The 14,804-nt window shown below is 38.7% G+C and overlaps 1 protein-coding gene across 4 annotated transcripts in view; it reads left to right on the forward strand.

Moving 5' to 3' along the window:
- FRY (FRY microtubule binding protein) overlaps nt 1-14,804 on the forward strand; it is a 267,764-nt gene that overhangs the window by 67,282 nt on the left and 185,678 nt on the right. For all 4 annotated transcript variants that reach the window (XM_028837192.2, XM_028837194.2, XM_077974167.1 and 1 more), the window contains exon 3: nt 3,340-3,393. In XM_028837192.2, coding sequence (XP_028693025.1) covers nt 3,340-3,393 — 54 coding nt within the window. The remainder of the gene's footprint in view (nt 1-3,339; nt 3,394-14,804) is intronic.

The following is a 14,804-nucleotide window of genomic DNA, read 5'->3' on the forward strand; positions in this document are numbered from 1 at the left end:
CTGAGGAAGTGATAGTTCAGCTGAGGTTTGAATAATGAACAAATAGCGACAACACTCAGAAGAGGAAATTAACCACATTTCCCCTCTCAGATTCGACTCTTCTCCCCAGTAGCGGGTATCATGTGTTCTTCAGTATTCCACCCTGGCATGTAGCATTTGACGCATGTGAACCCTCAGTCACTGTTGAGTGATGAATAAACATATAGTATCTATTCATTATATCTAGATAGTATACTTTGAACAGAAAATGTTACCCATAAGAACACAGCATTCTCTGTGTTTTTCATGAATACACGTTTTGAACCTGTGTATTTTATGATGGAGACAAAGTAGTTGATTTGTAAGGCTCTTGGTGAAACCTCAGACTTGCAGGATAAGACCACCACGTGCATTTCTTCAAGAACAAGGACAGTATGGGGCAGGGGTGGGGCTTGTATATGCCTTAGGTATACATCGTCTTTGTGAGTGGAGGAGAAATGATTAGACCCACAGTGAGAGGGTCTAGGTGAGCAGGTAAATGTAAATGGAGTCTTGCTAGGGAACCTGCACTGGCCAAAGTAAAACTTAATATTTTTTGATATATAACTTTTGCATTGTTTCTAATCCTAAATCAAATTTGGGATCAGAATGAACTTCTATAGCAAAGATATATATATATATGTTTATATATGTGTGTGTGTGTATATGTATATATGTGTATATATGTGTGTGTATATAGATGTACACACACACATACATACACACACACACACAAATAAGGATAAGTAACAAAATGCTCTGCTGGAGGCTTAAAAAGCAATGCTGCATGAGTTGAGTCATTTTGAAAAGGGTGAATTAGCAATATATATTATTCAATAATTAAAAATTCAAGTTGTCCAAGTTTTAAAAAGCTCTCTGAAAGAGTACAAAGAAATATGATTTTGAAAACATGTAATACAGTCAACGTAAAACCTCTATTTCCTTGTGTGAATGAACATTCACCATGTAATTAATTTACTTACAAGAGATACTTTGAATCCTTCTACCAGATATGTAAAAATTTCTTTCTGAAATGGATTGAAAACAGAAGACTGTTCATGATGAATATTTTCCTCAGAAATTTCGGTCTGGAAAACTGAGGTCTTGCTTTGAGTTACATTTTCTGGAGTTCTCAAAATGTCAATAATGTCTGAATTAAACTCTTTGAATTGAAAAAAAATGCTCTGCTGGAAGATCAGTTAAGGCTTCCTAATGTAAACAAAGATGTAATAATTAGGGAGAATTGTTTCTGTAGTAGACTCTTGTTACTACTGATACTATTTTTGCAGAGAACTAGATGTGGTGCAAGACAAATCACATGCCCCAAATTCACCAGTTACACCTGGTAAATGTATGATTGGTAGGTTCTCCCTCAGTACCAGTCTAATAAATAAACCTTACTTTGCTTCTAAATCTAGGGACTTGAAATAGTGAATTGCTTTCAACTTTTATTTTTATTTTATTTATTTTTATTTTTTGAGATGGAGTCTTGCTCTGTCACCAGGCTGGAGTGCAGTGGTGCAGTCTTGGGTTCAAGCAATTCTCCTGCCTCAGCCTCCCGAGTAGCTGGGATTACAGGCACGTGCCATCACACCCAGCTAATTTTTGTATTTTTAGTAGAGACAGGATTTCACCGTATTGGCCAGAATGGTCTCCATCTCTTGCCCTCATGATCCGTCCGCCTCGGCCTCCCAAAGTGCTGGGATTACAGACATGAGCCAATGCACCTGGCCTCAACTTTTTATTGTCTGTCAAGTTCCAAGATAAATATTAAATTTTTCAAATAAATTTTTTGGTTTTTATTATATTGTTGCTATTGAAGACATAGGACCACTTATAACATCAGATTCTTTTTTTTTAATTGACAAATAAAAAGTTTATGTATGGTGTTACAACATGATGTTTTGATATATGTATAATGAGTAAATCAAGCTAATTAACATTTCTATTACGTTACATGAATTTTTTTTTTTGTGGTGAGATCATTTAAAAATCTACTTTCTTAGCAGTTTTCAAGTGTACAATGTGTCTCAGTCCATTCAGGATGCTATAACAAATTACCATAAAGTAGGTGGCTTATCAACAATAGACATTTATTGCTCAGAGTTCTGGATACCCAGAAGTCCAAGATCAAAGCATGGGATATTTGGTGTCTGGTGAGGGCCCCCTTCCTTTATAGATGGTGCCTTCCCACTGCATCTTCACATGGCAGAAGGCGCGAACAAGCTCCCTAGGGCCTCTTACTGATCCCACTCAGGAGGGTTCTGCCCTCACGATTTAATCTCCTCCCGAAGGCCCCACCTCGTAACGCCATCACTTTGAAGGTATCAGCATCTGAATTTTGGGGGGATACATTGAGGCCATAGCACAATACATTATTAACTGCAGTCACCAGTCACCATGCTCTACAGTAGCTCTCCAGAACTTATTCTTCCCATCTAAATGAAACTCTGTACTCTTTGATCAACATCTTCCATTTCCTCTCACCCACCAGCCCCTGGTAACTACCATTCTAGTCTCTGCTTCTGTGAATTTGACTTTTTTTAATTTCAGGTTTATGTGAGATTGTACAGTATTTGTCTTTCTGTGCCTGGCTTATATACGCAGCATAATAATCCTCCAGGTTTGTCCATGTTGTCAGAAATAACAGTATTTCCTTCTTTTTTAAGACTAAATCGCCTTCCATTGTGTATATATAGCACATTTTCTTTATCTATTCATCCACTGATGGATACTTAGACTGACTCTATATTTTGGCTATTGTGAATAATGCTGCAGTTAACATGAGCATGCAGATATCTTTCAAGATACTGATTTCATTTTCTTTGGATACATACCCAGAAGGTGAATTGAGGGATCATATGGTAGTTCTATTTTTGATTTTTTGAAAAACCTCCATACTTTTTTCCACAGTGGCTCTACTAATTTACATTCCCACTAACAATATACAAGAGTTCTCTTTTCTCTACATGTTTACCAACATTTATTATATTTTTCTTTTTGATAAAAGTCCTTATGACAGGTAAGAGGTGATATCTCATTGTAGTTTTAATATGAGTTTCCCTGAGTATCAGATTCTTAATGTTTTGGTCTAAGAAATATATATTAAGATAAATAGCAAGAGCCGTGGCAGTAATGATCAAACATAACTACTATGGTTACAATACCTAAGGGAGAATTCCTCACTCATTTAAAAATTGGCACCTCCTCATTCCATAATGAGAGAAATGAGTGAGGAAAAATGGAACAATAATGGCATTTCTTTTATACTATTTAAGAGACTCTAATAATTATTCTTGCATATATTCTTTTTCTTTGTAGGAAAAGCCATTGACAAAATCCCTGCAACGTGGAGAAGACCCCCAGTTTGATCAGGTATGTGATGTATATGTTATATGCTAGTTTTCCTTTAGTTCAGCATTCACGCAAGGCAGGGCCTGCATGCTCACTATTGTTGTATGGAGGAACATCCTCAAAGAGGATACGGGTATGTGATTTTAAGAACTGTACCCTGCAGTTTTCATGGTTGTGGTTTATAGCTGTTCAGTAAATGTCTATCGGTTAGAATCAAAAAGAACTGGAAAGTATTGGGATAATATGAGTAGGTCTTCAATTGATTATTTCGTGTATCTTTACATATTGGAATTAAAGAAACCAAGAAAAGAGTTTAAAGGAAATTCCATTCCTTTAAAAACTTGAGATTCTTCTAAATAAATGATGCTATGTGATGATCAGATCTCTACACTAGAGCTTATTCTTGTTTTCATCCAACACTTTTTTGGAGGCCTACTATTTGCTTGATGCTGTGCTAGGTACTGGTGATACAAAATCTAAGATAAGTTTTAGGCCTTCAAGAATTCACTCTCTTGTGAGAAAGATACTACCTAAAAGATAAGTATAACACAGTATAGGATCTTAAGATTCTAATAGAGAAAATAATATATGAACAAAATTATTTAAGACAGAATAAATACAAAGTAAGTCCTTTGAAAATAGGTTAGGACTAGTAAAAGAACATTCAACTCTAAACAGTAGGTAATAAACGTACAATATCAGGATCTGATAGATTCTGGTTCAGTAACTTCAGGAAGGTCCTTGGCACGTTTAAAAATGATGGATAACAGGACATCCAAGGAGGCCGGAGGTATGTTTGTGAAGTTTCCTAAACTTTTGCAGTTAATGACAAAAAAGGCACTATGTTCTTCAGAAATGTCAATTGGTGCCAACGTCAGATACAAAATACTGCTGGATATTCCCTGGCTTGAGCTAGTATGGTGTTTTTATGGTCTAATGAAAAACACACAGGGTGTACACTTTCTGTAGGGCTTTGAAATTGCCTTTAAAATGAAATCCAGAGGAAGTCTCCCTGGCTGTACAAATTTAGCCTTGTATGATCCAGAAACATCATGACTGTACCGACAAAATCCTTCATTTTCTATTTTATGAGCTGTTCTGTGAAGGAGACCTCACAGGTTTATGCTCACAGCCAGCCCCGCAAGGGTGGCGTGGCTCTGGGCTTGCTCTGTTGCTAGCCGAGCTGGCCGTTTTCCAGAATGCTGGTGAAATGGAAGATGGGCCTCATCTCTTTGTGCCATGACGCCATCTTTTCTAGTCACATTGTCCATTGTTGTTGTCACCTGGCAGGTGCCAAGGTGGTCAGAGACCCTTGGTGAATATGGTATATGATGTTTGGGGTTACCATTTTGGAAATGTGGCAAGTTGTAGCTTTTTAAGAATGTAAATAGTGTAGGGTACTGTGGCTCACACCTGTAATTCCAGCACTTTGGGAGGCTGAGGCAGGTGGATCTCCTGAGCCCAAGAGTTCGAGACCAGACTGGGAAACAGGATGAAACCTTGCCACTATCAAAAATACAAAAAAATTAGCCAGGCATAGTGGTACATGCCTGTGGTCCCAGCTACTCAGGATGCTGAGGTGAGAGGATCACTTGAGAAGGCGGAGGTGGCAGTTGAGCCAAGTTCACACCACTGCACTCAAACCTGGGTAACAGTGAGAGCCCATCTCGAAAAAAAAAATGTAAATACTTATCACCTGTCTTCTATTATGTTTCCACTCTATTTTATATTCTTTGTCTCTTTATCCTATTAAATTATCACTGTCCTTTCTTCAAAAACATTTTTCTCCAGCTTAATGTACCTCTCTTTATTCTCTGAGAAAATGGTCCTAAATTTTAACTTTGCAGGTAATAGTAATCCGAAATAACTGGGCTTAAACACAATTTCTCATTTATTACTCAGCTTTCTATTTCTGAACCTCAGTATTGTGGAAAAGACATGACCTTTGGAATTAGACAGACCTGGGTTTAAATCCCACCTTTGTCACTTAATTAGCTATATAACTTTTAACTTTGCATCTCCAAGTGTTGTCCATGTATCTGTGTCATCAGCATCACCTGGGAGCTTGTTAGAAATGCAGACTGTCAGCCTGACCCCGGAACTGCTGCATCCGCCACCTAACAAAACTTCCAGGTGACTCACATGCACGTTAACGCTTGAGAAGCCCTGCCCTGTAACGTATCTGTGTATTAAAGACCCTTTAAGTGTGAACCAATAGTAAGATGGTCACTAAGAACTTTCAAATAGGACACATAGGATTGTCCTTTGATCATTACATCATAAACTCACAAATGAACTGTGAGAGAGGACAAGCCACAAAATCTAATCCTGTTTTAAAGTGATAGCAAGACTTTCAGGCCTGATATGGTTTGGCTGTGTCCCACCGAAATCTCTCCTCGAAGCGTAGCTCCCATAATTCCCATGTGTCATGGGAGGGACTCAGTGAGAGGTAATAAGATCATGGCGGGCCAGTCTTCCCCATGCTATTCTCATGACAGTGGATACATCTCATGAGATTTGTTGGTTTTATAAAGAAGAGTTCCCATGCACCTGCTGTCTCTTTTCTGCTGCCATTGTTAGACGTGACTTTGCTCCTCATTCACCCTCCGCCGTGATTGTGCGGCCTCCCAGCCATGCAGAACTGTGAGCCAATGAAAGTTCTTTCCTTTATAAATTACCCAGTCTCTGGTATGTCTTTATTAGCAGCATGAGAACAGACTAATATAAGGCCATAGAGAAGCTTGACTAAAGTGGGTCCACCTGTAGATTCAATGGGGAAAAGGTTGGCAAAGTATAATAGCTTTTGCAAGTGCTTACTGTGGTTCAAACGTGTACCCTCCAAAATTCAGCTGCTGTTAATGTGATAGTATCAAGAGGTGGGGCCTTTAAGTGGTAATTTTCCCATGAGGGCTCCTCCCTTATGAATGGGATTAGGTGCTCTTATGAAAGGTCTTGACACAGGGAGCCCCTCTCTTTTGGTCCTTTCTCCATGTGAGGACACAGTGTTCAAGGAGCCGTCTTGGAAGTAGAGACTGAACCTTCACCAGACAGTGAACCTGCTGGTGACTTGATCTTGGACTTCCCAGCCTTCAGAACTATGCTGAATACATTTTTGTTCTTTATCAATTACCAATCTCAGCAGCACTAAAACAGTGCTCATCTGCTGTTGCAGCCAACAAACTCTAGGAATTTCAGTTCCATTGGTAAGGCCATGAATACAGCAAGGTCTCTTAGTCCTTTGGCATTAAACATTCAAATTATACAGTTTTATTCCAAACAGTAGGATTTTAATCTGGGTTCCCACAGAGGTCTGCCTATAGCAAAAGAACATGCTGGAGATGCCACCTCGAGTGGTTCAGACTCCATTGCTGTAACTGTAGGAGTAGTTGTACTGGTAGAGATAGCATTTATTTAGTACTTGTATGATAGGTACTATGCTAAGTGCATCCTTTGAACAACATACAGTGGGTTCCTGTTTAAGAGATATTTGTATCAAATTCTTTCTTCTAAATGTCACTGGCATGAACCACAGGGTATATAGAGCTGGGTATCTACTGCTTCACTGCCTAATCCTGAATGGCCCTGTTCACTCCTCTACCTAACCAGCCCATGATTCATTTTCTTCTTGCTAGAAATAGAAGCAAAACAAATTCATGTAATACTTTATAGTTTACCCAGCCCCTTCTCATATTATCTCACCTGACATCACTCAGTCCCTCCAGCAACTCCAAAAAGGTGACATTATTATCTCTATATTAAATGTAAATTATTAATATTAAATATAATATTAAATTATAGTAACATTAAATATATGATTGCATTAATATTAATATATTATGTTAATATTAAATATATCTATAGGATATATAACATTATGTTTAATATGATATTATATTTAATATAGAGACAATAATAATGATGTCTCAGAAGTTTCCCAATATTATATGACTCAAACCTGAAGGAGCCAAAACTGTAATTTATTGTTTCTGACTGTACAGCCTGTGCTTTTTACTTCATAATCTTTGTTTCTAAAAACTAGGTTGATGAGAGTTGAGAGGGAAGTTTTCAGCAGGTAAAGGATCTAAAATATTTTATCAGTTGTGATTAGCTTTGGCTACAAATGGCATATAAAGTAAAATCTTCTTGAGCAAGATGATTTTTTCTTTCTTATGTATGGCTTACATTCTCAAGGTCCAGTATGGCTGCTAGAGCTTGGCCATTGCATCTATATTCCAGGCAGCCAGAATGAGAAATGGAACAAGAATTATAGAAAAACAAAAAGCAAAACTTTCCAACATAGCATGTGCCAAATCTACTTACATCCAATTAGCCAAATGTCAATCACTTGGCCACATCTAGCTATAAGAAAGGTGGAGAAATTTTACTTTGGGCGACTGTGTCCATCTAAAAATGGGGTATTTTATACCTAAGGAAGAAGAAAAGAAAAAGAAGAAAAGGTCTTATTGGGTAACAGCTAGATTTATCCACTAGATATTTAGCCAAAATGCCCGAAGTAGAACTATTTACAGTTCTGTACCTCTTTCTTTCCCACTGTGGGTTTCTCCTCAAATTTGCCAATTTTCCAGTTTGAACTTAAATATATGTATATATTTAGAAGCTAAAACTTCATGTTTTCTTGTATATTTTACATTTTTACACTCATAATTTTATTGGTTTAGTATCTCTAAATTTAACTGAATTACACTCCAACTCTGTGAGAATAAACCTGGAAGCGCCTGGCATAATGGTTCACGCTTGTAATCCCAGCACTTTGGGAGGCCAAGGTGGGTGGATCACCTGAGCTCAAGAGTTGGAGACCAGCCTGGCCAACATGGCAAAACCCCATCTCTACTAAAAGTACAAAAATTAGCCAGGTATGGTGGCACATGCCTGTAATCCCAGCTACTTGGGAGGCTGAGGCAGGAGAATCGCTTGAACTTGGGAGGCGGAGGTTGCAGTGAGCCAAGATCACGCCACTGCACTTCAGCCTGGGCGACAGAGTGGGACTCTGTCTCAGAAAAAAAAAAAAAAAAAAAAGAAGAAGAAACCTGGAAAAAAGATATTGTGAATGATAAGATGTCTAAATAGGATTTTTAAAACTCAGTGTTAGGAGGAGAAATATACTAGTGAATGCTTTACACATTGGAGAACTAGGAATTTGTGCCCTCATTTCCAGAATTTCACTTTTCACAAATATCAGGAATGTGAGGTTTTTTTTCCATTGTTATACAGCACCTACCTCCCGGCAACCATGTGCCAAGCGTTATGCCAACTCACGGAAACAAACAGGAAGGAAGCATAGTGCCTGCCCTAGAGGCCCCACCACGGGAGTCTTGTGGGAGAGAAAAATAAAGCTACAATCAAATAAATGATAACCCCAGGCTAGTAAGTAAGCTAAAGCTGGTGTGAGCCTCAGGAGAGCAAATTTCACCCTACCCTGAGGAGCCAGGGAGGCCTTCATGGAGCAGGCAGCAGAGGTGCAGAGCAGTATGGGCTATCACTTCCGGTCCATGCTAGTGATAAAGTCATACCAGTAACAAGAATCAATAAAGGCAGAAGAGATTTCCAACAGCATTTGAAGATATATATACTACCACTATTTGTTTTAAATTGCTATAGTAACTTGTCAGGGCGTAGTGAGTCAAATGAACTAAAAATCGTTCTGGTAATAAAGTAATTTAGCAAACACTGTGCATGTGTATATGTGTGTATATACACAGAAAGTTTTATGTGAGACAAAGAGATGTAAGAATGTGGTCCCCAGGAAGGTGTTTCACATTCCAGGAGCTCCAGATCCAGAAGAGGATCAAGCAGTGCACAACCAGCTTTGACATAGGCCTGCATGTATAAGAAGTGCCGCCTGAATGGCGTGGACAGTAAACATGGTGACAGTTCAGGGACAGAAGACACAGGCCTCGGGGCCAGGTGCCTAGCTAGAAAATGCCGTCCAGATGAGAACAAGGTTTATGAGGTGCCTAAAACAGTAGAATCGGTAGGATTTGCTGAGTGTTGATGGTGAGGAAGATAGGAAATTTCAGAAGAAAGGAATATTTTATGCAAAGGTCCTGAACAGAAAAATGACACTATCAGTTATCTTTGAGGAACTTAGAAATGGATCAATTTAGTTGATGCAGAAGGCATGTATTGTTAAAGGATAATCTTCAAAAACAGGCAAAAATATGACTCACATAGAGATTTAAAATGAACCTGTGTTAAACATTTTTTAACTTGTTATTAGTGACGGATGTTACAACCAGTTAAGACATTCCAAAACACAGACACATTTATAAATCAGCATTGAAATGAATACAATCAGAGGCAAAACTGCTTCCTTTATGTGGGGGAGGGAAGTCCATTGAACCTTCACTGGACAGTTTTTCATGTCTATAGACAAGAATTATTTTGCATTGCTATCAGGTATCTACCATTTATACAATTTTAAAATAGCTCAAAGGCATTGACAGGTGTAGAGCCCCCATACACTCAGAATCAGGTAACCCCTTGAGAGGTATGCTCTAGTTTTCCATTATGAACAAACATTTCCTACAGTCTGGGGGAAGTTAAAAAAGAGATCAGGCAGCATAGGTAGGAAAGGATCAGATTGAGGAAGATCTTAATGCCAGTGAGATGCGGCTGTATGCATACCAGTATCAAGGTGGCAACTTAATGTTAGCTTTAAGGAGAGAGTGGTCATGAAGGCAGTAATGGAGAGGCCTAAGGCATTTGGGGAGCATGGCATTGATGAAGATTTGAAGCTAAAAGGGCCTAAACTAAAATGAAGGGAGTGAGACTTTTATAAGAAAGGATAATTATAAGCAAAATGATATAAGAAGAATCAATATTGGTTGAGAGAAGGAGAAACAAAGGATAACTGTAGTTTTAAATATGATTTGGAGCGATTTCCATTCAATTAAACAAACAATGAGTGCCCAACACATACTAGGATCTGTACGAGGTACTGAAGTTACGAAAATGAATAGGACAGAGCCCTGTCCTCCGGGAATTCTCAATCCCAGAAGGAAGACCGTTATCTACACAAATAATGTGGCAATGTAAAGGCTATAATAGAGGTTGTGCCAAGTGCTCTAGGAACTCAGATAAAGGAGCAGTTAATGATGCTAGGAAGGTACACAGGTGTGTGTTACAAGAAGCAACCAAGGAGCCGTGACATTTCAAAGAAACCTTTTATCCAGATGAACAAGTTGGGCCAGGGTATGCCAGGCAGCAGGGGTCTCACAGACAAAGGAGAAGTTGAAGGTGAAAAGAACTGAGTTCTGGGGATGAAGGTGGAAAGGTGGACTGAGCCCATTGCAGTGGGTCGTACAAGCCATGCTGAAGGGCCTAGATTATTTTCTATGGACTATGAGCTCTTCAAGCAGAAGAAACTATGCTTGGGGGCAGAAAACAAGGGAAGGCTACAAAACAGTATGCATACTGAGTTTTCGGGGAAGGTAGAATATCTCAAGAAAAATAACTGGGGTTCAGTTTGTTATGTGGTCACTCAACAAACACTGTCAGACAGATTACATGAGTGAAGAATATCATAACAATTTTAGTTTCAGGAGGTGGGATCTACAAAAGAATGGCTAGAAAAAGGGTAGTTTGAAAAGTGGGAGAAGCCTAGGAGATGGGGCTCTCTAGGGCAGGGATGGCCCATCACAGCAGCTGATGCAGGGACATCACGGAAGATGTAGACCAGGAAGAACTGGAGGTTAGCAGTTAGGAGCTCACTGGAAGTGGCTTCGAGGAAGGCTTTTGCTGCAGTGGCTGTTCATGGACATGTAGAGTGTGCATTTTCATAGTCGATGGACTAATGTTAAATACTTTGAAGCTTGCTTTCACAAGCTAAGTTATAGTGGCTGATTATGATTGGCAGTACCTAAATGACAAAGCAGTGTGCTAGAACATAATCATGGTACCAGGGATGAGTTCCTTAGCTGGCATCTGTGGAGAGCGTCTGTGAATGAAAGGCATGGTGAGCTCACCATTTTACCTTCAAGTGATTTTTTTCTTTGTACAGACATCTTTTTAAAATGAAAGTCCACAGCATGTTATTTCAGATTCTCCAAAGAAACAATAGCCAACAACAAAGAACTTCTCATCCAGCTGTGATGAACGCGGACCCGGGTAGATGATGATCAAATGCAGCTCCAATATCATGTGAGCCCATTTTTAAAAGTGAAGAAACACCACTCCAAAGTAACTCTCACCTGAGGGAGTTTGTGACCCTTGCCCGTTGGAGATTGTATGAATGACAGCCACTAGATACAGTTATTCTCAGAAATGAAAATTCTGACTGATAAACGAAGTCGTAAACGAATATTCCTTCACATACCTTCCAGCTACATGCAAATGCTTGCTTGTTGATTTGCTCTGCCCTTGGCTTTTGGACCTTTGCTTTTATAGTATTTAATGATGATATAAACATACAATGTGTTAAATAATACCAAAAATTGTATGCTGTACAATGTTTTTATGTCTGAAGTATTATTTCAGCTTTTAAAACAGTCTCATACAGTAAGTGGAAGTTATTTTCTCTTTGCATAATAAAGTCTGATTACTCTGCAAAGGAGCATGTGTCAGAGCAATCAGAATTCAGATCCTTATTGTCACAGATGAATTGTCCTACTATGCTTGGCATTTCATGAGGAACAGCATAGAAGATAAGAGAAAGTACAGGAAGCTAATTAAGACAGGGCAACATCATAGGATTCTGGGGAGGAAATCCTTTCCAGGAGAACCTGGTAAATACTGTCATTTGCTCAGGAGACTTCAAGGGAAATGATTGCAAAAAAAGGACATTGGTTGGCCTTTGAATTGTCCCTGCTGGTTTTTCAAATAAAGGTGCCAATAATGTGGCAAGAACAGAAATCGGGTTTCAGGGATCAAGAAGAGAGTTGGGGCCTGGTGCAGTGGCTCACTGCTATAATCCCAGCACTTTGGGAGGCTGAGGCAGGCGGCTTATTGAGGTCAGAAGCTCGAGAACAGCCTGACCAACATGGTGAAACCCCGTCTCCACTAAAAATACAAAAAAAAAAAAAAATTTAGCTGGGTGTGGTGGTGCATGCCTGTAGTCCTCCCTACTCAGGAGGCTGAGGCAGGAGAATCACTTGAACCCAGGAGGCAGAGGTTGCAGTGAGCCGAGATTGTGCCACTGCTCTCTAGTCTGGGCAATAGAGTGAGACTCCATCTCAAAAGAAGAAGGAGGAGAAGGAGAGGGAGGGGGAGGGGGAGGGGAGGAGGAGGGGGAGAAGAAGAGAGTTGGCAGTGAAGCAGGAAGAGGAAGCATCAGCATTGCATGGGTGATTGAGAATCTGTCAGGAAGAAAGACAGATAATTGAGATTTAGATGAGAAAGGGGAGAGCAGGATCATATGAGGGCTACGTGTGTTTTACAGAACCCTCTTATACCGAATGAGGTACAAGAGCTTCACACTGTGCCTTCTTGCAGAGGGTTGTGTCCATTCGTCACAACCCACTTATATTTGGACTCAACACTTTTCTCAGAGCAGTTGAGGATCCTGAGTTAATAATTGGTTTTATTCAGTTGATTGATTCTGTGTCCAGAATAGTCATGAGTTACTATCCTCGGTGTCCTTTCCCATTGGCTTTGTAGTGAGCTGTTGCCTGCAGCAAACTCAGGGAGCTAAATGTTTGCTACCTTTCTCTCAAGGGTTTAATGTAGAACAAACATTGCTCAGTGACCTCTAATGTAAGCATTTGCAAGGCGCCAGGCAACAGGCATTGTATTTACATCTGCTGGAGTCAGAGAATGGGAACACAAATTAAGTTGCAAGTGTTCTAGTGAAGACCCTGGGAGTTTGTGCTTGGACACGGGATAGGTGGGGCTTTTCAGGTTCCCACAATATACCTAGAAAGTGACATTTCTTCAGCTCTGGTGAATAAAATTCTGACAACAACTTCTGTTACTTATTCTGTTATTAACTTAGCCTGTGATCTCATCTCAGTCATTTTTTGTCTTCTTTTTTTAATGCTCCTGTTTCTATATTTGGAAATGAAATAAGGAAACACATTTTGGAAGGTTTATTATGTGCCCCACATTTTATAGCATCTCATTTGTCCTCATAAAATCCCAGTGAGGTAAGTATTTAGTCCCATTTTACAGCTGAGAACATGAAGTATCAGAGAAATGGTAGCATGCCAAGCTCATGTAGCTGTAAGAAACAGAGTACTAACTTGAACCCAAGATCATTTGATCGTCCAATACACTAGAATATGAAAACATGGCACATGAGGGGTCAGCCATCACATGTTGGGTTCTGAGAACGTTAAGTTGTAACTATTTGCAATTGAGTGTGACTTACATTCTTAACTACTGTCGTTTCTGTGAATTGCGGATAATTTGTCCAAACATTCTAAGTAACTTTAGTTAAAGTTTTCTTCCAGATGTTATGTCTTATGTACTTTTGTGTACTTGTGTACTTATGTACTGTTTACTTTATTTCTTAATATGTTTAAATACTATCTGTAAACAGGAAACACATGGTAAAACATATTCACACCTCTATAAACAAGCTAAAATCACTTTTTACCATCTTGGGTAGTAGTAATTTTCCAGAAAAGGAAGCAGATGCAATTCTAGTGTTTCAACATTGACTCTAATGCTACAATTTAATGAAAATCTATTTAAAATGTATAAATAAAGAATGTAAGCAATTAAGAGTGAAGCAATTTAACTGGCATTGGATTTACATTAGTGTTAGTTAGTGTTAGTCAGCATTGCTTAAATTATTCTCTAGTGGTACACTGCGTTCTATGAAATGAACCAAGATGTTAAAATCAAATAATGATCTTTTCCTAACTTGAACGAAAAAAATACATTTGGTGTATAGATTTTTATGATACTAAGTTTTTCTATGAAACTATTCTTAAGTCTTTGTCATTACTCATCAAATACTATAATCTAGCAATAGTATGATATGTGATCAAGTATAAATAAATTGCATTTGAAATAAAGATATCAGCATGTTATGGTATTACACAGTGAGTATCGTGGCCCCCCATAGTTGCTTGACCACTTGAATTTGTTTGAGAATTAGACCATCAGTGCAGTTACTTTAAAATTATTCATTAAATGTACCATTTACAAGAAGCCAGTCTTATTACTATAAAATATGGAATGACTCCACTGAGTAATTATTCAAATATTTATGTGTAAAGTTTCCTTCTTTGCATTTAACAAGTATAATAAAATGCTTATGAAAAATCAATGTCTTAGCTGCAGCATAACAGTCTCTTTTGGCCTATTTATACATAAACTGCCAAAGTAAACATTAAAACATTTACAAAGTACTTTTTAGTTTTCTTCTCTTTCCCCCAAAAAAGAAAACACCAGTACGAAATAGTTCTGTGATTCTGTGCACTTCATCTGTTCATGCTGCCCAGTACCTAGCTCACTAGCTCATCTATGGT

This window comes from Macaca mulatta, chromosome 17, assembly GCF_049350105.2.
Source record: "Macaca mulatta isolate MMU2019108-1 chromosome 17, T2T-MMU8v2.0, whole genome shotgun sequence".
Taxonomy (NCBI): domain Eukaryota; kingdom Metazoa; phylum Chordata; class Mammalia; order Primates; family Cercopithecidae; genus Macaca; species Macaca mulatta.